This window comes from Ranitomeya imitator, chromosome 1, assembly GCF_032444005.1.
Source record: "Ranitomeya imitator isolate aRanImi1 chromosome 1, aRanImi1.pri, whole genome shotgun sequence".
NCBI classification, from domain to species: domain Eukaryota; kingdom Metazoa; phylum Chordata; class Amphibia; order Anura; family Dendrobatidae; genus Ranitomeya; species Ranitomeya imitator.
This window is the reverse complement of record NC_091282.1, coordinates 696,005,321-696,030,664: the sequence shown is the minus strand read 5'-3', so window position 1 is coordinate 696,030,664 and position 25,344 is coordinate 696,005,321. Positions and strand designations below refer to the sequence as shown.

Sequence of the window (25,344 nt, the reverse complement as noted above, 5' to 3'; positions counted from 1 at the left end):
TTCAGAAGGATTTACATCGTTGGACTTTACAGATCTGTGGAAGGTAAGTATATTGTTGGTTTATTATTTTTTTTTTGTCACAGAACGAGGGTCTTCACTGAATGGATTTGGCGTTAAATAAAAAATTACAACAACCTTTGTTTTTATTTCATTAAAATAATTTTTAATAATGTGTGTGTATTTTTTTAACCCTTTCTTTCAATTGGATTAATAATGGATAGGTGTCATAATTGACGCCTCTCCATTATTAATTAGGCTTAATGTCACCTTACAATTGCAAGGTGCCATTAACCCTTCATTACCCCATATCCCACCGCTACACGGGAATGGGAAGAGAGTGGCCAAGTGCCAGAATAGGCGCATCTTCCAGATGTGCCTTTTCTGGGGTGGCTGGGGGCAGATGTTTTTAGCCAGGGGGGGCCAATAACCATGGACCCTCTCCAGGCTATTAATATCTGCCCTCAGTCACTGGCTTTACTACTCTGGCGGAGAAAATTGTGCGGGAGCCCACGCCAATTTTTTCCGCCATTTAACCCTTAAATATAATAGCTAGAACGCCCAAATTTTGCATATACACACTACTAACATTAGTAGTGTGGAATATGCAAAAAAAATGGTGATATGAGATGGTTTACTGTATGTAAACCAGGTCTCATATCATGTCGGGTTTGTGAAGGAGAAAGCAAAAGCCGGTAATTGAATTACCAGCTTTAAAGCTATCTAGCGCTGCATTAAATATAAATATATATATATAGGTGTCTCCCTGACTTATATATATGTATATATACCTATTCTATGTGTATATATCTACTCTAATCTAACCTGTCACTGTGATTTTACTGTACTCTGCGCTGAATTACCGGCTTTTCAAAGGAGACCCGTGCGTAAAAATCGGACAGCAATACGGATGTCATACGGATGTTGCGATAAAAAAAAATCGCATGACACTCGCATGGCACTCGCAGACGTTACATCAGTTTTTTCGGTCTGTAAATCGGACCGTTTTTTTATCACACAAGTGGAAAGGGGCCCTAAGGCCAATTTCCCACTTGCTTATTTCAAAAAACCGACCGTCACATCCAAACATAGAATAAGTGTGAACAGGCGCAGAACCTAGAGTCACCAACTCGTATAAAGTCAAATAAATAAGGCAGCACACTGCGGCGCTAAAACATGCAAACATGAAACATGAAAATTGAACTGCATTACTGCACCAGAAATATGAAAAAAATTAGAGCGTTTAGCGCATAAAATGGCCAATTTATGTGTACCTGGTAGCCACATTAGGGCATCTCTCTTATACCAGGTCCTACACTTTCCTTTCCTCGTCTTCATCTGAATGGGAACCTGTGAAACCTCTTCTTAGATAAATTTCTCTCTCTCTAAGGGAGGTTTCGCAGGTACCCATTCAGATGAAGACGTTTATTCTCAGCGAGGAATGGCAAGTGTAGGACCTGGTATAAGAGAGATGCCCTAATGTGGCTACCAGGTACACATAAATTGGCCAATTTATGAGCTAAACGCTCTCATTTTTTCATATTTCTAGTGCAGTAATGCAGTTCAATTTTCATGTTTCATGTTTGCATGTTTTAGCGCCGCAGCGTGCTGCCTTATTTGTCTTTCACACTTGCGTTGTGGTAGATCTGTCGCAATGCATCGTTTTGGGGAAAAAACGGATCCTGCAAATGTGCCCGCAGAATGTGTTTTTTCCCCATAGACTTGTATTGCCGACGGATCGCGACAGATGGCCATACGTCGCGTCCTTCGTGCACTGGATGCGTCGTGTTTTGGCGGACCGTCGGCACGAAAAAAAACGTTCAATATAACGTTTTTTCGTACGTCGCGGCCGGAACTCCGCCCCCTCCTCCCTGGGACATAGAATGGCCAGCGGATGCGTTGACAAACTGCATCCACTGCCCACGTTGTGCCGAATTTGCACAACGTACATCGGGCCGACGCATTGCGACAGCCCCGTACCGACGCAAGTGTGAAAGAAGCCTAAGGCCTCTTTCACACTTCCGTCTTTCAGCTCCCGTCACAATCCGTCGATTTTTGAGAATGCAGGATCCAGCATTTTCCCAAAGGACTTGTATTAGCAATGGATTGTGACGGATAGCCATCCGTTTCATCCCTCGTGCACTGGATCCGTCGGAAAATAGCGGTCCGTCGTGCTGAGAAAACATTCAAAGGAACGTTCTGTTTTTTTCTGCACATTAGAAAATCGGTCAGCGACGCATCCTGCGCTGCCCGCTGTCGGCTATAATGGAAGCCTATGGGCACAGGATCCGTCGCTGACCGTCACACACAGGAATCCAGCGACATATCACGTTTTTCCCCTCTGCGCATGCCCGGAAGGATTTTCAAATCCGGGAAAGAGAGTCTCAGTCTCTCTCTCTCTCATCCCCGGACATTTGATTCCCTGAAATTGTGGCAACAACACAAAGGACGCATCCGTCATTACACTGGATGCGTCACACACGTTTTTCACTATTTTCATAATTTTTTGTGCATTTATTCTCTACAGGCTTCTTTTGAAAAAAACGCATGAAAAAAACTTGCATTTTTACACACAGAATCAAAGCTTTTCTGTACTGTTCAGAAAGCACTAAAAACGCTGCTTCATATCTGCCCCAAAATCGCATCAAATAAGGGAAACTGCAGAAAAAGAAATGCAGCAAATGCAATAATCATTTTGTGGTGCAGACACCTGCAGAAAATACCTTTTGGTGCTTCTTGATTAGAGTTGCACTATGTCACTTTATTGCACACTGTCACTTTTTTTCATTATTGAATGTGTATTCTGAATTTATGTGCATATGGCATCTGTTGTCATGGTAATGCCATATTAGATAACAGATACTGCCCAGTTAATGTTTGCTTCGTAATTTATAGTTTCTTGGTACATTTTTATTGTCATGACATTTTTGTGTTAATGATTTTGTTATTTGTTTATCAAATACACATGTTTATACGTGATGTTGATACTTACACAATGTTTGCTTCCATGTCTGCTGTATATGGTCTTCTTGAAGATGGCCGCTGTGGTGCGCACGCGCGCCTTGATCCGTGTCCCACTTTGTCTGTGATTATCACATTGGCGATGTGCGCATGTCTTCTTGACGTCACTCGGTGAATTTTCACCGACATGCGAACACCGCTTTGATGGTCATAGGGGAAGGAGACACTTCCGGTTCGGGCAGATTCGGGACACGTGCGCCGTATTAAACAGCAATTACGGGGGTTTCTTCCCCTATATATACCGGGATAGATTTGATACATGACACTACCCTTTTGAAGAAGCATCTAACGCGAAACGTGCGTCAGGGGTCAGCGGTGACTCTGCCAGTGAACATGGGTGAGCAAGATTGATTGACCAAATATGTAGATTTGATATGGGTGCTTTTACCCTTTGAGTTTACCGGTTGTAGGGATGTAATTGTTCTGTCTTGCGATACCCCTGGTTATTATAGGAGTCACTTTTTATCTCCTTTCGCTGCACCAGTGTGTCTCTGTACTTATCCTCCTCTTCTTAGCTAATTTTTGATGGCTTGTATTGGTTGTATTGATCTAATAAAGTTTATTCATATTTTAGTTATTTTTGTGTTGTGGCTTATGTACTCTACTTCTTTTTGGTGTGTCCATATTTATGAAAGTATTCCATCTGCTTATATAACATACTGCATTAATGCATCTATTACGGGAGCGAGATTTTTGCTCTCCTCGGCCGTGGTATTTTTTGCTCTTTGTGACTTTGTATTTACCTGCAGAAAATAGATAGCATTCACGGTACATGTGAACAAAGGCCTCAGTATTACAGTTTTATTCAATTTTTTATTATCCTACTAGAGAAAAAAAAAAATCAGTTACCCCATTATTTTTTACCTCATTTACCAATCCCCATAAATAAACTGATTGTGTCATTATAAGCTGTGGCTTGTTGGTAGAGTAACAGCGTGCGAACATAAAGTCTCAAAATCTGGGGAGTCCTCATCACAGGAGAAGCAAAAATAAAATTATGTTCTTATAAAACTGGTCATTATTATTTTTACTTCTTTTATAGGAAAAAAAAATCTTTTTATTCACCTCGGTACACAGGGACCATAGAAATACATTGTTATATATCCAATGTATCTCTATGGATAAGTATTTTCTGCTTCTGGCTTCATTGCCTGCAACAAAGGTCAAGACTACCAAATTCTCCCATGTTTATCATGTTCACCTTAGCATACAGGGACCATAGAAATACTTTATTATATATCCAATCAATCTCTTTGGATATGGATATTTTGTCTATGGGTTCATTGCCTGGAATAGAGGTCACAAACACCAAATTTTGCTATGTACAGCATCATCAGCTATGGCTCAATGGTAGAGCAACAGCCTGTGAATATGGAGACAAAAGTTCAAGTCCAGAGGAGTCCCCATGGCAGGAAAATAAATAAAATATGTAAAATAAAACAAATTTCATATATGAAATGAACCAGCTGAATGTTGACAAAAGGTGAGTATAGATGTTGGGAACTATATGGGGGGTGCAGGGTATATGTGAGAATACATATGGTAGTTTTAGGGTAAGAACGGGGTTTTTGGTATATGTGAGGGTACACATGGAGTTGCAAGCTACTGTATATACCGTATCTAATGAGGAAATCTCATGTGCACATTGCTGTTCTCTGCAGTCTTCTATCCTATATGCATCAAGTGTTTTCACTGGCAACGGCACTTGATGGAAGGACAGAAGAGAATAGTAATGCGCACTTTCGAATGACAGAGTTTCTCTTGCGGTAAATATCTGTTTTATTTGCAGATTTTACTTATAGACTTGAATGTCACAAGGAAAATGCTTTTGTGCTTTTCCACAGCGGAAACGCAATATAAGCGCATTTCACAAAATATTTATTGCAGGACCTTAGCCTGAGGGCGCAGTCAGATGACTGTATAAAATGGATGGCTATCACATCACAGTCTACACAGCTGTCACGCTTGGGTTCGGAGAGCCGTCGGCCAGTCCGGATATTGTGATGCGATTGTCGTCCGTGTTATTCAGCCGTCTCACTGCACCCTTAGGTTAATTCATGTCCGGGTGCTGTCCAAGTTTTATACCATGGTGTTCCAGCAACTGGAAACACAAGTAACCTTAAAATGTCCCTCAATGTTTCCGGACCTCACAGCTGCCGGGAGACCAAGGACTCTGGCAACCTAATTACATGTGAAAGATAAAAGATAATAAAACATCATATTCCTCACCTGTCCGACGAGAAGATAATACATACCCGTTCCATGATGATCCAGATGATTTGGAGAGCGGTCACATCAGTGATGTGACTGCTCTCCACACCAGCTGGATCACACCGAGACGGGAGCATGAGAAGAGCCGCCTGTCTGTGACTGGCAGTGATGTAACTGAGGGTCACAGGCAGAGCTTCTTATGCTCTGCTCATCGTGATCCGGTGGGCATGGAGAGCAGTCACATGACTGATGGGACGGCTCTCCAAATCATCCGGATTGTTGTGGGACTATCTTATCTTTGAAAAGGTGAGGAATATGGTGCTTTATTACTTTTTGTCGTTTACAGGAGACATGGGCATATATGGATTATCTTCTCGTTGGACAGGTCAGTATAACTTTGATGACAGTGTGGGAAGCAATGTAAGTTTGGATCCCCCATTCATCTGAATGTGGTCCGGCTTTGAGTTCAGGTACCATTCAGGTACCCGAACCAAACTTTAAAAAAAAAATGTTAGACCGAAGCCGCTGGACCAGAACATCCACAGGTTCGCTCATCTGTATTGCGGATTCGTCCAATAATTTTTAGTACTTCTTGTTCTGCAAGTCCAGGTTTCCTGAAAATACGTTCTGTCTATAAAATGAAGAGAAATGGAGACAGGATGCAGCCTTGTCGGACGCCTTGCTCGACTTTGAAACATGCCGTGTCGCTGTGTTCCATTTGGACTGCTGCTCTTTGGTTGATGTAAAGATTCCTAATGAAGCTGATCAGATGGTTCAGCACACTCATATCCTTCAAGGTATTCCAAAGTTTCTGGTGGTTAACACAAAGGCTTGGCTGTAGTCAATGACACAAAAATAGTTCTCCTTGTTGTATTCTTTGGCCTTTTCCATTATTCATTTAATGTTAGCAATTACATCTCTTGTTCCTCTGCCTTTTCTGAATTCTGCTTGATCCTTCAGCAGCTCTTTGTCAAAGTAAGTTTGTAGCTGTCTTTGTAGGATCTTCTGTAGCATTTTGCTGATAAAACAGTGATTTTATCAAAAGTACACTAAGCAGTCCAGTAAGTGACACATCACTGGAGTCAAGGTCTCAGCCTCTACATCATGCTGCTACATAACAGAACCCTGATGATAGATTCCCTTTAACGAGCCTTGCCACATGACTTACGATAGAAGCCAAACCAGACTCTCCATTTGCAAATACCAAAGTTCCCAGCCTCTTCCTCTCTAAAGAGGCTATTTGCATATTTAATTTCCCCGACAAGCACTGCATGGCTTATAAATCTCCTTACATCGACTTGGCACTCTCCTCAACGAGAGACTTTACCCTTTATATTCTGTTATCTAACATGTCACCCTCTTTAGCAAGATCGGTGCTTGAACCCCAAATGTTACCAGACACTAAATTAGGAAATGAATGTATAAAACATTTTGGCATATTAATGTACTTAGAAAGAATTACACAGTTGATTTCCATATAGAGGTGATGTAACTGTCAGTCATTGCCAAAATTATTCGAACAGACGAATTTTAGCGCTGTAGAATATTATGAAAGCAGGAGCTAATATCACAGAACTGCACTCGTCCGCTGTATATCCTATTTAGTAAAGTGCTTTGCAGCCTCTACCAGAAGGAGCACAATTAAATCTGTAAGCCATTATTAGTCCAGGAGGGATTACAGCAGGCAGAATCTTCACTCTGCAAATCTTCATCTTATGTCTTCTGCTCCTGCAGGAAAAAGGAACCTTCCAAAAAAACCTTGGTAGGGCCACATGCGGTTACCCTCATCTAACATCCAACATATCCTGGAGTGCATTGCTTGGGATATATGTAACGGAGTCGTTTCATGTAAAGTAACAATACAGGTGAGTGTTTTCTGTAAGGGATAGATAGATAGATAGATATGGGATAGATAGATAGATAGATATGGGATAGATAGATAGATAGATATGGGATAGATAGATAGATAGATATGGGATAGATAGATAGATAGATAGATATGGGATAGATAGATAGATAGATAGATATGGGATAGATAGATAGATAGATATGGGATAGATAGATAGATAGATATGGGATAGATAGATAGATAGATATGGGATAGATAGATAGATAGATATGGGATAGATAGATAGATAGATATGGGATAGATAGATAGATAGATATGGGATAGATAGATAGATAGATATGGGATAGATAGATAGATAGATATGGGATAGATAGATAGATATGGGATAGATAGATAGATATGGGATAGATAGATAGATAGATATGGGATAGATAGATAGATAGATAGATATGGGATAGATAGATAGATAGATAGATATGGGATAGATATTAGATAGATAGATAGATATGGGATAGATATTAGATAGATAGATATGGGATAGATAGATAGATAGATAGATAGATAGATATGGGATAGATATTAGATAGATAGATAGATATGGGATAGATATTAGATAGATAGATATGGGATAGATAGATAGATAGATAGATAGATAGATATGGGATAGATATTAGATAGATAGATAGATATGGGATAGATATTAGATAGATAGATATGGGATAGATAGATAGCTATGGGATAGATAGATAGATATGGGATAGATAGATAGCTATGGGATAGATAGATAGCTATGGGATAGATAGATAGATATGGGATAGATAGATAGATATGGGATAGATAGATAGATATGGGATAGATAGATAGATATGGGATAGATAGATAGATATGGGATAGATAGATAGATATGGGATAGATAGATAGATATGGGATAGATAGATAGATATGGGATAGATAGATAGATAGATAGATAGATATGGGATAGATAGATAGATAGATAGATAGATAGATAGATATGGGATAGATAGATAGATAGATAGATAGATATGGGATAGATAGATAGATATGGGATAGATATAGGATAGATAGATAGATATGGGATAGATAGATAGATATGGGATAGATATAGGATAGATAGATAGATATGGGATAGATAGATAGATATGGGATAGATAGATAGATATGGGATAGATAGATAGATATGGGATAGATAGATAGATATGGGATAGATAGATAGATAGATATGGGATAGATAGATATGGGATAGATAGATAGATATGGGATAGATATTAGATAGATAGATATGGGATAGATAGATAGATATGGGATAGATAGATAGATATGGGATAGATATTAGATAGATAGATATGGGATAGATAGATAGATATGGGATAGATAGATAGATAGATAGATATGGGATAGATAGATATGGGATAGATAGATATGGGATAGATATGGGATAGATAGATAGATATGGGATAGATAGATAGATATGGGATAGATAGATAGATAGATATGGGATAGATAGATAGATAGATATGGGATAGATAGATAGATGGATAGATAGATATGGGATAGATAGATATGGGATAGATAGATATGGGATAGATAGATATGGGATAGATAGATATGGGATAGATAGATATGGGATAGATAGATATGGGATAGATAGATATGGGATAGATAGATATGGGATAGATAGATATGGGATAGATAGATATGGGATAGATAGATATGGGATAGATAGATATGGGATAGATATGTGATTGATAGATAGATATGGGATAGATATTAGATAGATAGATATGGGATAGATAGATAGATATGGGATAGATAGATAGATATGGGATAGATAGATAGATATGGGATAGATAGATAGATATGGGATAGATAGATAGATAGATAGATATGGGATAGATAGATAGATATGGGATAGATAGATAGATATGGGATAGATAGATAGATATGGGATAGATAGATAGATATGGGATAGATAGATAGATATGGGATAGATAGATAGATATGGGATGGATAGATAGATAGATAGATATGGGATAGATATTAGATAGATAGATATGGGATAGATAGATAGATAGATATGGGATAGATATTAGATAGATAGATAGATATTAGATAGATAGATATTAGATAGATAGATCGATATGGGATAGATATTAGATAGATATTAGATAGATAGATAGATAGATAGATATGGGATAGATATTAGATAGATAGATAGATATGGGATAGATATTAGATAGATAGATAGATAGATAGATATGGGATAGATATTAGATAGATATGGGATAGATATTAGATAGATAGATATGGGATAGATAGATAGATCGATCTATGGATAGAGATAAATAGATATAGATAGATAGGCAGCAGGCGAGAAGATCAATATTGCTCCACGTTCGCTGCTATATTACAAAGAAATGTCAGAATTTTTGATCCAAAGACATCCAACATCGCACTCATTACAAGCGATTTGGACAGGAACTTAAGACCAACGCACTGCAAGATATAAACACGATCAGACTCACACTGAAGCGAAGTTCACCAAAAAAATATCCGATTTTCATCCAGAAAAAAGCAGACGATTTTTTACCAAATGGTCTTCAGCAGTTATTACAATATACAAGACCAGTGTTAAAGAATTGGAAAACTTGGATGCAATAATGTTGATCTGCACAGTTTCCAATTCTTTTAGTGCACCCATAGACTTAAATAGGAGATGGAAGAGAATAGTTCATGCTGTAATTTTTTTTCTTGTGGAGATTTGGTATTGAAAAAAAAAAGGCCATCTGAACAGCCCTGTTGAATAACGTTGGTATGAGTACACAGTTGTTGTTTTTTTTCACTGATGGAAAATACAGTCATGTGAACGTAGCCTTAATGCTCCATTGACCTGGTTCACGATAACCAGGAGTTATTGGTTTGTTTCAAGACTTTGTAATGAATACCCTGTCGGACTAGTCCTGGTTAATTTGCATAACACAAGCCTGATTTCTATCTTGATTTTTCAAACTTAAAAATAAGTGTATGGCACCTAAAGGATCTTCCTATTATCCAGGAATAGGCTTGCATAACATTATGGTTGTGGATTAACAAGGGCTGGAGAGCTGACAGTTTGCCTGTCACATGTTTGTGAAAATCAATGAAACATTACACTGCCCAGCAAGAATGTTACATATACAGGTCCTTCTCAAAAAATTAGCATATAGTGTTAAATTTCATTATTTACCATAATGTAATGATTACAATTAAACTTTCATATATTATAGATTCATTATCCACCTACTGAAATTTGTCAGGTCTTTTATTGTTTTAATACTGATGATTTTGGCATACAACTCCTGATAACCCAAAAAACCTGTCTCAATAAATTAGCATATTTCACCCATCCAATCAAATAAAAGTGTTTTTTAATAACAAACAAAAAAACCAACAAATAATAATGTTCAGTTATGCACTCAATACTTGGTCGGGAATCCTTTGGCAGAAATGACTGCTTCAATGCGGCGTGGCATGGAGGCAATCAGCCTGTGACACTGCTGAGATGTTATGGAGGCCCAGGATGCTTCAATAGCGGCCTTAAGCTCATCCAGAGTGTTGGGTCTTGCGTCTCTCAACTTTCTCTTCACAATATCCCACAGATTCTCTATGGGGTTCAGGTCAGGAGAGTTGGCAGGCCAATTGAGCACAGTAATACCATGGTCAGTAAACCATTTACCAGTGGTTTTGGCACTGTGAGCAGGTGCCAGGTCGTGCTGAAAAATGAAATCTTCATCTCCATAAAGCATTTCAGCCGATGGAAGCATGAAGTGCTGCAAAATCTCCTGATAGCTAGCTGCATTGACCCTGCCCTTGATGAAACACAGTGGACCAACACCAGCAGCTGACATGGCACCCCACACCATCACTGACTGTGGGTACTTGACACTGGACTTCAGGCATTTTGGCATTTCCTTCTCCCCAGTCTTCCTCCAGACTCTGGCACCTTGATTTCCGAATGACATGCAAAATTTGCTTTCATCAGAAAAAAGTACTTGGGACCACTTAGCAACAGTCCAGTGCTGCTTCTCTGTAGCTCAAAAGTGGCTTTACCTGGGGAACGCAGCACCTGCAGCCCATTTCCTGCACACGCCTGTGCACGGTGGCTCTGGATGTTTCCACACCAGACTCAGTCCACTGCTTCCTCAGGTTCCCCAAGGTCTGGAATCGGTCCTTCTCCACAATCTTCCTCAGGGTCCGGTCTCCTCTTCTCGTTGTACAGCGTTTTCTGCCACATTGTTTCCTTCCAACAGACTTACCATTGAGGTGCCTTGATACAGCACTCTGGGAACAGCCTATTTGTTGAGAAATTTCTTTCTGGGTCTTACCCTCTTGCTTGAGGGTGTCAATGATGGCCTTCTTGACATCTGTCAGGTCGCTAGTCTTACCCATGATGGGGGTTTTGAGTAATGAACCAGGCAGGGAGTTTATAAAAGCCTCAGGTATCTTTTGCATGTGTTTAGAGTTAATTAGTTGATTCAGAAGATTAGGGTAATAGGTCGTTTAGAGCAGGGGTCCCCAACTCCAGTCCTCAAGGCCCACCAACATGTCATGTTTTCAGGATTTCCTTAGTCTTGCCCAGGTAATAATTGCATCACCTGTGCAATGCAAAGGAAATCCTGAAAACATGACCTGTTGGTGGGCCTTGAGGACTGGAGTTGGGGACCTCTGGTTTAGAGAACCTTTTCTTGATATGCTAATTTATTGAGACAGGTTTTTTGGGTTATCAGGAGTTGTATGCCAAAATCATCAGTATTAAAACAATAAAAGACCTGACAAATTTCAGTTGGTGGATAATGAATCTATAATATATGAAAGTTTAATTGTAATCATTACATTATGGTAAATAATGAAATTTAACACTATATGCTAATTTTTTGAGAAGGACCTGTATAATTGGGTGTTACAAAACAGAAACAAGACTACTTTGCTACAATACTGCTCCCCACCAACGGTCTGTTCAGTTGACTGTATAAATTAAATATTTTACATTTGCTTTACTCAATGTGTACATTTTTGAAAACTATTTTTGGTGTTCCCCAGTCTTTATATCTATCCATTATATCTTATAGAGTAAAAAAAATGTATGGGTGCAGTATTTTTCCTAAATTTGGCTAGTCGACATGCTTAGCTGTTTCCATAACTCAGTGACTTGAGATAGTCATTAAGGGATCTCCAGTCTCCACATAAGGCCGGGGTCACACTTGCAAGAAACTTGCACGAGTCTCTCGCCTCAATACCCGGCACTGCCGCCGGCACTCAGGACCGGAGAGTGAGGCTGCATGTATTTCTATGAAGCTGAACGCTCCGGTCCAAGTGACGGTGGCAGTGTCGGGTATTGAGGCGAGAGACTCATGAGAGTTTCTCGCAAGTGTGACCCCGGCCTAAGTAAGAGTCCTGTTGACATTTCCACAAATAGACATTTATATAAAAGAAAATGAGAAAAGGACAGAAGAGGAGCTCTATGTAATTTCATTGTGATGACATGCTCTTTTATTAATCTCACACATCTCTGTTCTTGTGTTTCATAGTGAGAAGGCCACTGCTTACCTGTATTAGATTTCTTAAGTACAAGATGGCAGTTCTTAAACTAAAATTCTCTAAGACAAGACGTGGAAAATTAGCTCAAGTCTTATGGATTCTTAACTGGCTCTCCGTAGTTACTGGACTAATTATTTTTAGCCTTGGTCTTTTTTTGAAAATCGAAATCAAGAAACGTAGTGAGCTGATGCTGAGTGGAAACCTCCAGTCTGTTCCCAACATGCTAATTGCTGTAGGCACCATAGCTTGCATCATCAATTTCTTTGGTGGGAAGATCTGTTATGACTGTTCGGATGCCAATAAGTTTTCTAGGTGGAAGCTCTTCATGTTACCCTATATAATATGCACGTTTTTCTTTACATTCTGCGTGTTTGCTGGAGCCATTATGTGCTACACCATGAGAAATGAGCTGGAGTCTGCTCTGTATCGTGGACTCAAGGATGCGTTGAAGTTCTACAAGGACACAGACATCCCTGGACGTTGCTTCTTAAAATCTACAATAGACCTCCTTCAGATTGAGTTCCGCTGCTGTGGGAATAATGGTTTTCGGGACTGGTTTGAAATTCAGTGGATATCTGCACGTTACCTGGATATGGGTTCCAAAGAGACCATAGAGTAAGTGCTGACGGCTTATAAACTTTTTCCAAATTCCCCTTATTCTTGTACTGTAAATTTAATATTTCACACCAGCAAGTCCACAAAAAGGGAGCTGTCACTTAAAGATGGGGTCTAAAGTATGGGGGCTTCCTCCATGATGTCCAAATAGGATACAGAACATTGAGAATAATTTAAGTCTCCAATCCTGTCTTTGAATCTTATTGACATTTTCCCCATTAGACAAAAGCAAAGGTTTTAAATCTATGGCCTATCCATGAGATAGTCTGTATTTGATCCATTACTTTATTGGGACTAAGCTGCACAGTCCTGCAATGCCAGGTAAAGCCACTGCCAAATGTAAGAGGAGTAAACAACAACGGGGTTGTGGTGCTCAGTAGATTACCGCAACCCCTTCTTCCAACAGTTCATATTTTCAGGATTTCCTTAGTGTTGCACAGGTGATGCAATTATCACCTGTGCAATAAAAAAAGGAAATCCTGAAAATATGACCTGTTTGTGGCTCTTGAGGACCGGAGTTGGGGAACACTGGCTTAGAGGGTGGTCCGGTAAAACAAGTTATGATCCATCCATAGTATAGGCAATGTCTTGTTGATTGGTGGGGTTCCAACCATTGGGACTCACACCGATCAGCATGTATCCCCATTAGAATGCATAATCGGCAGTGAACATGTGTAGCCCAATGATCCCTTTATTCCTTATAGGGCCGCCGAGCGCTGCAAATAGGTTTTTACCAGCAGCCCCATAGATAATGAATGGAGATTTTTCTCCTTTTTGGAATGGGTTTAAGTTGACAATCAAAAATACAAAATTCTTCATTCTGCAGATTAGTGAAGGTTTGAATGGTCAGATACCCACTAATCAGCAAGTTATCACCCATCACATGGATAGGTGAAACTTTGCTTTCACTGAATAACCCCTTTAAGGCTGCCGTCACACTAGCAGTATTTGGTCAGTATTTTACATCAGTATTTGTAAGCCAATCCCAAGTGGGTGATAAATGCAGAAGTTGTGCATATGTTTCTATTATACTTTTCCTCTAATTGTCCCACTCCTGGTTTTGGCTTACAAATACTGATGTAAAATACTGACCAACTACTGCTAGTGTGATGGCAGCCTAAGATGTAACTGCACTTGGTTGTGCCCAAGGAAGATCAGGTTGTTGAAGAAATCTTTCAAATGAAATTAATAATTGTAAATTCTAATTTTTTTAAGAAATATTTACTGATTGATATTAAGGGACACTGCCTCCAAAAAGGCAAACATTAAGAATGTAACATACAGTTTAATGTTGTAGTATGCTTTGTTTTCTTTCTGATAAATAACCTCTATTTATGCAAAAGAGATCATGCACACAGCTGTAATAGTGATCTATGCTGCGCACGTCTCTAATATGGCATCCACAGGCTCAACTGGGCATACTACAGGGTTAAAGCAGGATAAGTTGATGGTGTGAGCCATAAACCTTACTTACATCCCACGTTTGTGAAACTTTGTGACTCTTATTTTTTATACTATGCATTTCACTTTTCATTTTAAATTAGGTAGGGCTTAAAGAGATATTCTTCAGTTATTAAATTCACTATCATTTGACTTGCTTTTGCAATCTTCTGTCATTCTCTTACAATGATGGCTTTTATCTTACATAGTGTACAGCTTGTTTCCCAAGAGATTGCTGATCATGCTAGCTACAATCTAGGAGAGGAGTTGATGCTGTAGCAGACTGGGTCTGAGTGTCTGCTTCCTGTAAACATACACTCCCGAAAATGATGCAGGTCAAAGAACATGTTCGCTCTGCCGTCACTTTTACATTCTCAATCCTTCTCGGCGCATACGTCTGGATCCAGTTTTGCTGGGGGATTCGGACCAATGCCCCAATGGGACGAGTAAATGTGGCCCTAGATGCAATGTGAAAGTAGCCTAAGATCCCAGCCACCTCTCTCCAGCCCATTGTACAGCAGTGAGCTTCTCACCCACCCCATCCCTCTGAAAACCTGACATGGCCCTTATCAGTCCTACCTAATAACAATCTCCAGGCCTCCCAGCATATGTAGTTTCCAGAGCAATTCTAATCACAGCTCTCACTTTCCTAAACTGTGTGCATGTTCAAATGCACTGTGACGTCTATGTGTAAATGCGGTGATAACAGCGTGGAATCAGCACTAACACTGACACACCGTTATTGTGTCGGAGCAGGATGAAGCTCCTGACCAGAACGGTCACTCAAGGAAAAGCAATCGACCCCCCAGCAACCAGGAAGCTAACAGACTTTAAAAACTGTGAGCTTCTCAATTGACAGCTTGAGAATACTTCTTTATTTGCAGTCGATTTACACTATAAAATTGTCAGTTAGTTTGATGATAGCAATGATAGATTTCAGACAGTGGTGTGCAGACTGGTTTACTCCTCCTCGTACTCCATAGGGTTTTTGTTAAAGCTTCACATATAAAACGCAAGGTCGAAAAAATTCCCCATCTTTTATAGCGCATAAAAAAAACCACATATCTATCAACTTTGTTCCCATTATATTTTGCAGCCGTCTCACAAGTAACGTGGATGGAAAGTACTTACTGGATGGTGTTCCCTTCAGCTGCTGCAACCCCAGCTCTCCTCGGCCTTGCATCCAGTCTCAGATGACCAACAACTCTGCTCATTACAATTATGACTACCTCTCAGAAGAGCTAAACATCTGGCTCCAGGGCTGCAGACAGGCGCTCCTGGATTACTACGACCACCTCATGCAGTCCATTGGTCTTACCGTGCTTTTGGTTTGGCTCTTTGAGGTAAGGTAACAGTAGCGATATAGTGTAACACTACAATAAAACAGGAAAGATTGTATTTCCAAGGATAGATTTCTTGTTTTGAGTGAGATTTTGGGACTTACCATGACTTTATAAACTAGACCGATAGGCCGGTTCTTGTAAAGATAAGAAGCTTTGTAACACATCTTTATAGTAAAAAATGTCTCTTTCCCCACTTAGTCTAATAATATCCCAAAAAACACTTTCCCCTGCACTGAAGATTCACTCTCAAACCAGTCTTCAAATCTAAATGAGAAATCAAAATAAAGCTGCTGTCTATAAAAGTCTATGGAGAGTGAAAAGAGGGAAGGAGTTGGAGGGAGAAGCAGAAAGACACAGAGAAACGGATGAAACATACAATGGCCAGAAAGAGTGTTATTCCTCATGCATCCACACATGACGACTTATTCTAATGTGTCACCTGAAAATACACTTACAGTTTAAGGGCTCATGTAGACGTCCATGCAACAGTCTGAGCACGGACCAGAAGCGGGTGCCCAGACCCAAGCGTGACAGCTTCATATATTTCTAGAAGGCCGTCATGCTCAGGTCAGGAGATCCGTGGCCAGTCCTGGCATTGCAGTCCATGCTCGGATGTCTGCATGAGCCTTAAAAGTTAATTAAACTAGCTCTGTCATGTGATGACGCCCAGGGCAATTAGATGCCTGTATGTTCCCTCAAGGGGGTCAGCATCTCTGTCCCGAAAACTTAATGTATGGTGAAATAGCAGAGATTTTACCACTGAAGTTTTCTACACTAGGAGACAGTAATTGCTATCACAGATACCGATTATAATTGGACAGCTTCTGTCAAACAATTATAATGTACTAGATGGCAGCCCGATTCTAAAGAATCGGGAGTCTAGAATCCATATATACTTTATTTATTCAAATGTAAGAATAATACAATTAATAAATAATAGTAAGAAAGAACAAAAATAATAGGCAGTATATGGAGAAAACACCAAACAAAAGTTCAAAATTGGTGTGAAAATGTCACTGAACCACTTCACAACTAAATATATATAGTTTTGGTAAATGGTATCATTTTTTTGACGAAATTCGGCAGGAGCTTGAAGAGCAACGTCACTGGGCCCGCCTCCACGCAGTAGAAACTTGCTGTGAGGTAAAAATTCAAAAATCACACCAAAATGGCGGGCGGAGTGTGTCACAGTACGGCACGTTTCTGATTGGTTGCCGCCTGCTGCGAGCGACCAATCAGACACTGGACACTGTTGACATTATCTCCGCACATTAGCTCCGGACATTAGCTCCGGACAAAGCCACGGAAGTTGGCACAAATTGCAGGAAGTAGTATTCTAGGCAATTAATCTCCGCACATTAGCTCCGGACATTAGCTCCGGACATTAGCTCCGGACAAAGCCACGGAAGTTGGCACAAATTGCAGGAAGTAGTATTCTAGGCAATTATATATTAGATATATGGTAGTTCAGCCTCCTAACTGTACATTCATAATATACTCGTTTATTTGTGGTAGCACAAAGGAAAGGATAATCAGTGTCCTCCCAGACGGTACTGCCACTGGCTGCCCATGCGCTTCATGTGGTTTTTAGGAGGGCATAGCATTATAAATTTCAGAATGAGATTTAGAAATAAAGTAGGGGTCTGAAGACAAGCAAAGAGTAGGCAGAACTACCGAGAAGGGAGTATACTCTTCATATATTATGAAGGGCAGATTATGATAGACACTCAGGTGGAAGGGATGCAGGAATGGAAACAAATTTACTGCACTTCTTCTTTAAAGTTTAACTTCACTTTCACAAAATATTCGACACATTATAGAGACATGTCAGGAGTTTTGAGTAAGGATGCCATGATTGCAGACCCACGCAGATTGCTAAAATGAAGCAAGTTCTGCTGACCTTAAAGGTGAAGAAGAGATCACTGCTCAGCCCCTTAGATACAAGGGACACAATTACCGAGATACGATTTAAAAAAAAAAGTCTTACATATTGCTCTACAACTGTATGGGCACTATCCAACCATATCTGAACTTGTCATTATTTAGAGCTGCATATTATATTATGATAGTTGTTAACAGAACAAACCTGACTCTTTTCTGCACGTGCATGCTAGCCTAGGCCGAGTGTGCATGTGTTTTCAATGAAGCAAGCGCAGTAAGCACTGTCAGACACCTCTGGCAATGACTTACAGTTGTGGCCAAAAGTATTGACACCCCTGCAATTCTGTCAGATAATACTCAGTTTCTTCCTGAAAATGATTGCAAACACAAATTCTTTGGTATTATTATCTTCATTTAATTTGTCTTAAATGAAAACACACAAAAAGAATTGCCCTAAAGCCAAATTGGATAGAATTCCACACCAAACATAAAAAAGGGGGTGAACAAAAGTATTGGCACTGTTCGAAAAATCATGTGATGCTTCTCTAATTTGTGTAATTAACAGCACCTGTAACTTACCTGTGGCACCTAACAGGTGTTGGCAATAACTAAATCACACTTGCAGCCAGTTGACATGGATTAAAGTTGACTCAACCTCTGTCCTGTGTCCTTGTGTGTACCACATTGAGCATGGAGAAAAGAAAGAAGACCAAATAACTGTCTGAGGACTTGAGAAACCAAATTGTGAGGAAGCATGAGCAATCTCAAGGCTACAAGTCCATCTCCAAAGACCTGAATGTTCCTGTGTCTACCGTGCGCAGTGTCATCAAGAAGTTTAAAGCCCATGGCACTGTGGCTAACCTCCCTAGATGTGGACGGAAAAGAAAAATTGACAAGAGACTTCAACGCAAGATTGTGCGGATGTTGGACAAAGAACCTAGACTAACATCCAAACAAGTTCAAGCTGCCCTGCAGTCCGAGGGTACAACAGTGTCAACCCGTACTATCCGTCGGCGTCTGAATGAAAAGGGACTGTATGGTGGGAGACCCAGGAAGACCCCACTTCTTACCCCGAGACATAAAAAAGCCAGGCTGGAGTTTGCCAAAACTTACCTGAAAAAGCCTAAAACGTTTTGGAAGAATGTTCTCTGATCAGATAAGACAAAAGTAGAGCTTTTTGAGCAAAAGCATCAACATAAAGTTTACAGGAGAAAAAAAGAGGCGTTCAAAGAAAAGAACACGGTCCCTAAAGTCAAACATGGCGGAGGTTCCCTGATGTTTTAGGGTTGCTTTGCTGCCTCTGGCACTGGACTGCTTGACCGTGTGCATGGCATTATGAAGTCTGAAGACTACCAACAAATTTTGCAGCATAATGTAGGGTTCAGTGTGAGAAAGCTGGGTCTCTCTCAGAGGTCATGGGTCCTCCAGCAGGACAATGGCCCAAAACACACTTCAAAAAGCACTAGAAAATGGTTTGAGAGAAAGCACTGGAGACTTCTAAGGTGACCAGCATTGAGTCCAGACCTGAATCCCATAGAACAACTGTGGAGAGATCTAAAAATGGCAGTTTGGAGAAGGCACCCTTCAAATATCAGGGACCTGGAGCAGTTTGCCAAAGAAGAATGGTCTAAAATTCCAGCAGAGCATTGTAAGAAACTCATTGATTGTTACCGGAAGCAGTTGGTCGCAGTTATTTTGGCTAAAGGTTGTGCAACCAAGCATTAGGATGAGGGTGCCAATACTTTTGTCTGGCCCATTTTTGGAGTTTTGTGTAAAATGATCAATGTTTTGCTTTTTGCTTCATTCTCTTTTGTGTTTTTTCATTTAAGACAAATTAAATGAAGATAATACCAAAGAATTTGTGATTGCAATCATTTTCAGGAAGAAACTGAGTATTATCTGACAGAAAAACATTAGACTTGAACAAAGAAGACCCAGGAAAACATACTCAGAAGGGAGGTAAGAACATTTCTAAAACAATCCACAGCGAGGAGATTGGAACAAAACAAAATCCTCTAAACTGCATGCTCGCAAACGCCAGAAGCCTGACAAACAAGATGGAAGAACTAGAAGCAGAAATATCTACAGGTAACTTTGACATAGTGGGAATAACCGAGACATGGTTAGATGAAAGCTATGACTGGGCAGTTAACTTACAGGGTTACAGTCTGTTTAGAAAGGATCGTAAAAATCGGAGAGGAGGAAGGGTTTGTCTCTATGTAAAGTCTTGTCTAAAGTCCACTTTAAGGGAGGATATTAGCGAAGGAAATGAGGATGTCGAGTCCATATGGGTCAAAATTCATGGAGGGAAAAATGGTAACAAAATTCTCATTGGGGTCTGTTACAAACCCCCAAATATAACAGAAACCATGGAAAGTCTACTTCTAAAGCAGATAGATGAAGCTGCAACCCATAATGAGGTCCTGGTTATGGGGGACTTTAACTACCCGGATATTAACTGGGAAACAGAAACCTGTGAAACCCATAAAGGCAACAGGTTTCTGCTAATAACCAAGAAAAATTATCTTTCACAATTGGTGCAGAATCCAACCAGAGGAGCAGCCCTTTTAGACCTAATACTATCTAATAGACCTGACAGAATAACAAATCTGCAGGTGGTCGGGCATCTAGGAAATATCGACCACAATATTGTACAGTTTCACCTGTCTTTCACTAGGGGGACTTGTCAGGGAGTCACAAAAACACTGAACTTTAGGAAGGCAAAGTTTGACCAGCTTAGAGATGCACTTAATCTGGTAGACTGGGACAATATCCTCAGAAATAAGAATACAGATAATAAATGGGAAATGTTTAAGAACATCCTAGATAGGCAGTGTAAGCGGTTTATACCTTGTGGGAATAAAATGACTAGAAATAGGAAAAACCCAATGTGGCTAAACAAAGAAGTAAGACAGGCAATTAACAGTAAAAAGAAAGCATTTGCACTACTAAAGCAGGATGGCACCATTGAAGCTCTAAAAAACTATAGGGAGAAAAATACTTTATCTAAAAAACTAATTAAAGCTGCCAAAAAGGAAACAGAGAAGCACATTGCTAAGGAGAGTAAAACTAATCCCAAACTGTTCTTCAACTATATCAATAGTAAAAGAATAAAAACTGAAAATGTAGGCCCCTTAAAAAATAGTGAGGAAAGAATGGTTGTAGATGACGAGGAAAAAGCTAACATATTAAACACCTTCTTCTCCACGGTATTCACGGTGGAAAATGAAATGCTAGGTGAAATCCCAAGAAACAATGAAAACCCTATATTAAGGGTCACCAATCTAACCCAAGAAGAGGTGCGAAACCGGCTAAATAAGATTAAAATAGATAAATCTCCGGGTCCGGATGGCATACACCCACGAGTACTAAGAGAACTAAGTAATGTAATAGATAAACCATTATTTTATTTTTAGGGACTCTATAGCGACAGGGTCTGTTCCGCAGGACTGGCGCATAGCAAATGTGGTGCCAATATTCAAAATGGGCTCTAAAAGTGAACCTGGAAATTATAGGCCAGTAAGTCTAACCTCTATTGTTGGTAAAATATTTGAAGGGTTTCTGAGGGATGTTATTCTGGATTATCTCAATGAGAATAATTGTTTAACTCCATATCAGCATGGGTTTATGAGAAATCGCTCCTGTCAAACCAATCTAATCAGTTTTTATGAAGAGGTAAGCTATAGGCTGGACCACGGTGAGTCATTGGACGTGGTATATCTCGATTTTTCCAAAGCGTTTGATACCGTGCCGCACAAGAGGTTGGTACACAAAATGAGAATGCTTGGTCTGGGGGAAAATGTGTGTAAATGGGTTAGTAACTGGCTTAGTGATAGAAAGCAGAGGGTGGTTATAAATGGTATAGTCTCTAACTGGGTCGCTGTGACCAGTGGGGTACCGCAGGGGTCAGTATTGGGACCTGTTCTCTTCAACATATTCATTAATGATCTGGTAGAAGGTTTACACAGTAAAATATCGATATTTGCAGATGATACAAAACTATGTAAAGCAGTTAATACAAGAGAAGATAGTATTCTGCTACAGATGGATTCGGATAAGTTGGAAACTTGGGCTGAAAGGTGGCAGATGAGGTTTAACAATGATAAATGTAAGGTTATACACATGGGAAGAAGGAATCAATATCACCATTACACACTGAATGGGAAACCACTGGGTAAATCTGACAGGGAGAAGGACTTGGGGATCCTAGTTAATGATAAACTTACCTGGAGCAGCCAGTGCCAGGCAGCAGCTGCCAAGGCAAACAGGATCATGGGGTGCATTAAAAGAGGTCTGGATACACATGATGAGAGCATTATACTGCCTCTGTACAAATCCCTAGTTAGACCGCACATGGAGTACGGTGTCCAGTTTTGGGCTCCGGTGCTCAGGAGGGATATAATGGAACTAGAGAGAGTACAAAGGAGGGCAACAAAATTAATAAAGGGGATGGGAGAACTACAATACCCAGATAGATTAGCAAAATTAGGATTATTTAGTCTAGAAAAAAGACGACTGAGGGGCGATCTAATAACCATGTATAAGTATATAAGGGGACAATACAAATATCTCGCTGAGGATCTGTTTATACCAAGGAAGGTGACGGGCACAAGGGGGCATTCTTTGCGTCTGGAGGAGAGAAGGTTTTTCCACCAACATAGAAGAGGATTCTTTACTGTTAGGGCAGTGAGAATCTGGAATTGCTTGCCTGAGGAGGTGGTGATGGCGAACTCAGTCGAGGGGTTCAAGAGAGGCCTGGATGTCTTCCTGGAGCAGAACAATATTGTATCATACAATTATTAGGTTCTGTAGAAGGACGTAGATCTGGGGATTTATTATGATGGAATATAGGCTGAACTGGATGGACAAATGTCTTTTTTCGGCCTTACTAACTATGTTACTATGATAGAATTGCAGGGGTGTCAATACTTTTGGCCACAACTGTATGTCCTGGTAAAATATACGAGAGAATTGGGTTATTAACTTCAATATGCCTGATCCTTATTTCCCCCAACATCATCTGCCACCTCAATTCATAGAAGATAGAGGAAAATTGACTGAACCAGCCAAATTTAACAAAACTAGATTAATATACAGTATGTCCGTAAAGCCATGGTGCACTTTTGACCAGTCACTGGAAAGCAACAAAAGAAAACTATCGAAATGTGAAATCTGCTCCAAATAAAAGAAAAACTCTCCCAGTTTCATACCTATTCAGTGCAGTTCGATGTGGGCTCCATTTATTGCCCTACACACATCCAAACAATAGCATAAGCTTGTGGTTGCATGATGTCACAGACCTGGCAGTGCATGAATGAGAGTTCAGTTTAACAGGGGTTAATCTGACTTGGGGCTCAGCAACAGCTTAAATTAGTTTGTGTTGTGTGATTGGTTCTTGTTATCTCTCCTCATGAACAGGTCTGATATGATTGGGCCAGAGAAAGGGTGCCACAATGTAAACTATATAAAAGTGCACCATGACTTATGTACACACTGTATATGAGGACCTTAAACGGAATCGGTCAGCAAGTTTTTGCCATGTAATTTGAAAACACTGATTTAGGGACAGAGACCAGATTCCAGCGATGTATCAGTTTACTGGGTGCAGCAGTTGTGATAGAATCGCTGTTTTCTCTGCTGTAGATCTAGCAGTTCTCTGAATGCTGAGCCCTGTATAACCCCACCCACAACACTGATTGGCAACTTTCTGTGTACACTGTAAATTGTCTGACAGCTGCTAATCAGTGGTGAGGTGGGGATTAGAGAGAACATGAGAAACCTATGCCTGTAGAGATAATCTCCTTCTGATAAAACACTGATTTTATTAAAGCAAAGTAAAATACAAACACCATATAGTTACCTCCGGCACTGGGGCTGCTTCAGTGATGTCAGCTCTAGGTCTCATGTGACAGTTATGCCACGTGACCTCTGCAGCCAATCAGCGGCCGCTATTGGCTGCTTCGTTTTTACGACTTCCGCTTGTCTGAGGTTCGACCAAAGGTGTGGACCTTGGACAAATGGAAGTAGTGAGAGCACAACAGCCAATAGTAGCCGCTAATTGAATACAAGTGCGGGAGGTGACACAGCTGGAGCAACAACAGTGCAGGAGGCGAGTACATGGTCTTTTTATTTTACATGGGGAACTTAATTTGAAAAGGGGTTGACAACCCCTTTAATGTCAGTTTAGGAAAATGTATCATGTAATTATTAGCTGATCACACTATCATCCTTTTTGCTCAGCTGTCAGTGCTGACTGGTGTGCGTTACCTTCAAACTTCAATGGAGAACGTCTTGATTTTGGGGGACCCGGAGTCCGAATCTGATGGATGGTTACTGGAAAACAGCTGCATGGAAACTGCTAAACATAATTTCAGAATAATAAAGAATCTTGGCAAAATCAACCAGATTTCCACCGTTTCAGGGAAATCTGATCCAAATATGGACATCCCAACAGCAGATTACGGACCAGATAATGTTCCACCAAACTCCATCCCAACGGACAGCTGACCATAATGCTTGTCTTGGCTAAAGTGAATATAAAAGTACTTACCGAGAAACTTTGATGGATATGTTTTAAAGGTGTGTCGAACTGGATTATCGACACCATGAGATGGAGTCTTGGCCAGAATGTGTAAAAAGTCTTAATTTGTTTTAAAAAATGAACTTTAATTATTGTCAAATGATTGTACAAAAAGATGAGAGAGATTATGTGTATTTTATTTTATGACAAAAAGGAGGATATGAAAGTTTTTCTGCACTTTTAATACATTTTACACATTATGTTACTTTTTTATGTTGTCTGTAAGCAATGTTAATGGAAAAGTTACCTTTTCCTGGCTATGGGCACATGTCTGTTGCGTCTAGGTATACATCTAACCGTCTCACCATTTCAATATTTTTACTTTCAAGAGAGACCTAAATCATATTAAAATAATTACCGGTATGCAAATATTGTTACTTCTTCCTTAATGATATTAAAGCTTGACAAAAACTAGATCAAGCTGTACATTTCTTTTTCCGCAAGGGATAGAGTTTGTGCAGTAATATGAATGTGCCAAACTCTTCCCGTATGAAAGAGGGGCTGCCTCACATAGAAACCGCAATTGTTAATAGAAGTTGGCCTCATTATCAAGTTACCCCCTTACAGACATGTGACATACTGTACGTCATATGCCAACTCCCGGACACTGAGGCAGGCTCACAAGCCACGCCTTCAACTTTGCCGGCAGATGATGGCTGAGTTCTGCTGGTAAATGCCGCTGTCAATCTTAGACAACGGCATTTACAGCGCACTTGCAGGGGGACATGTCATTTTATGCACCCATTGGCACTCCAATGACATGATCGGGGGCGCCGAAGGGTTGCCATGACAACCAGAGGTCTGCTAAGGAC

The 25,344-nt window shown here is 40.1% G+C and overlaps 1 protein-coding gene across 1 annotated transcript; it reads left to right on the top strand.

The window, feature by feature from the left end:
- The first annotated feature begins 6,906 nt into the window (after window positions 1–6,906).
- Window positions 6,907–24,946, top strand: LOC138658042 (photoreceptor outer segment membrane glycoprotein 2-like). The gene is made up of 4 exons (XM_069745615.1): window positions 6,907–7,094; window positions 12,664–13,288; window positions 15,825–16,071; window positions 24,193–24,946. Exons 2-4 carry the CDS (start codon window positions 12,708–12,710, stop codon window positions 24,457–24,459), a joined length of 1,095 nt encoding a protein of 364 aa, XP_069601716.1. The 5' UTR covers window positions 6,907–7,094; window positions 12,664–12,707; the 3' UTR covers window positions 24,460–24,946.
- Window positions 24,947–25,344: the final 398 nt, after the last annotated feature.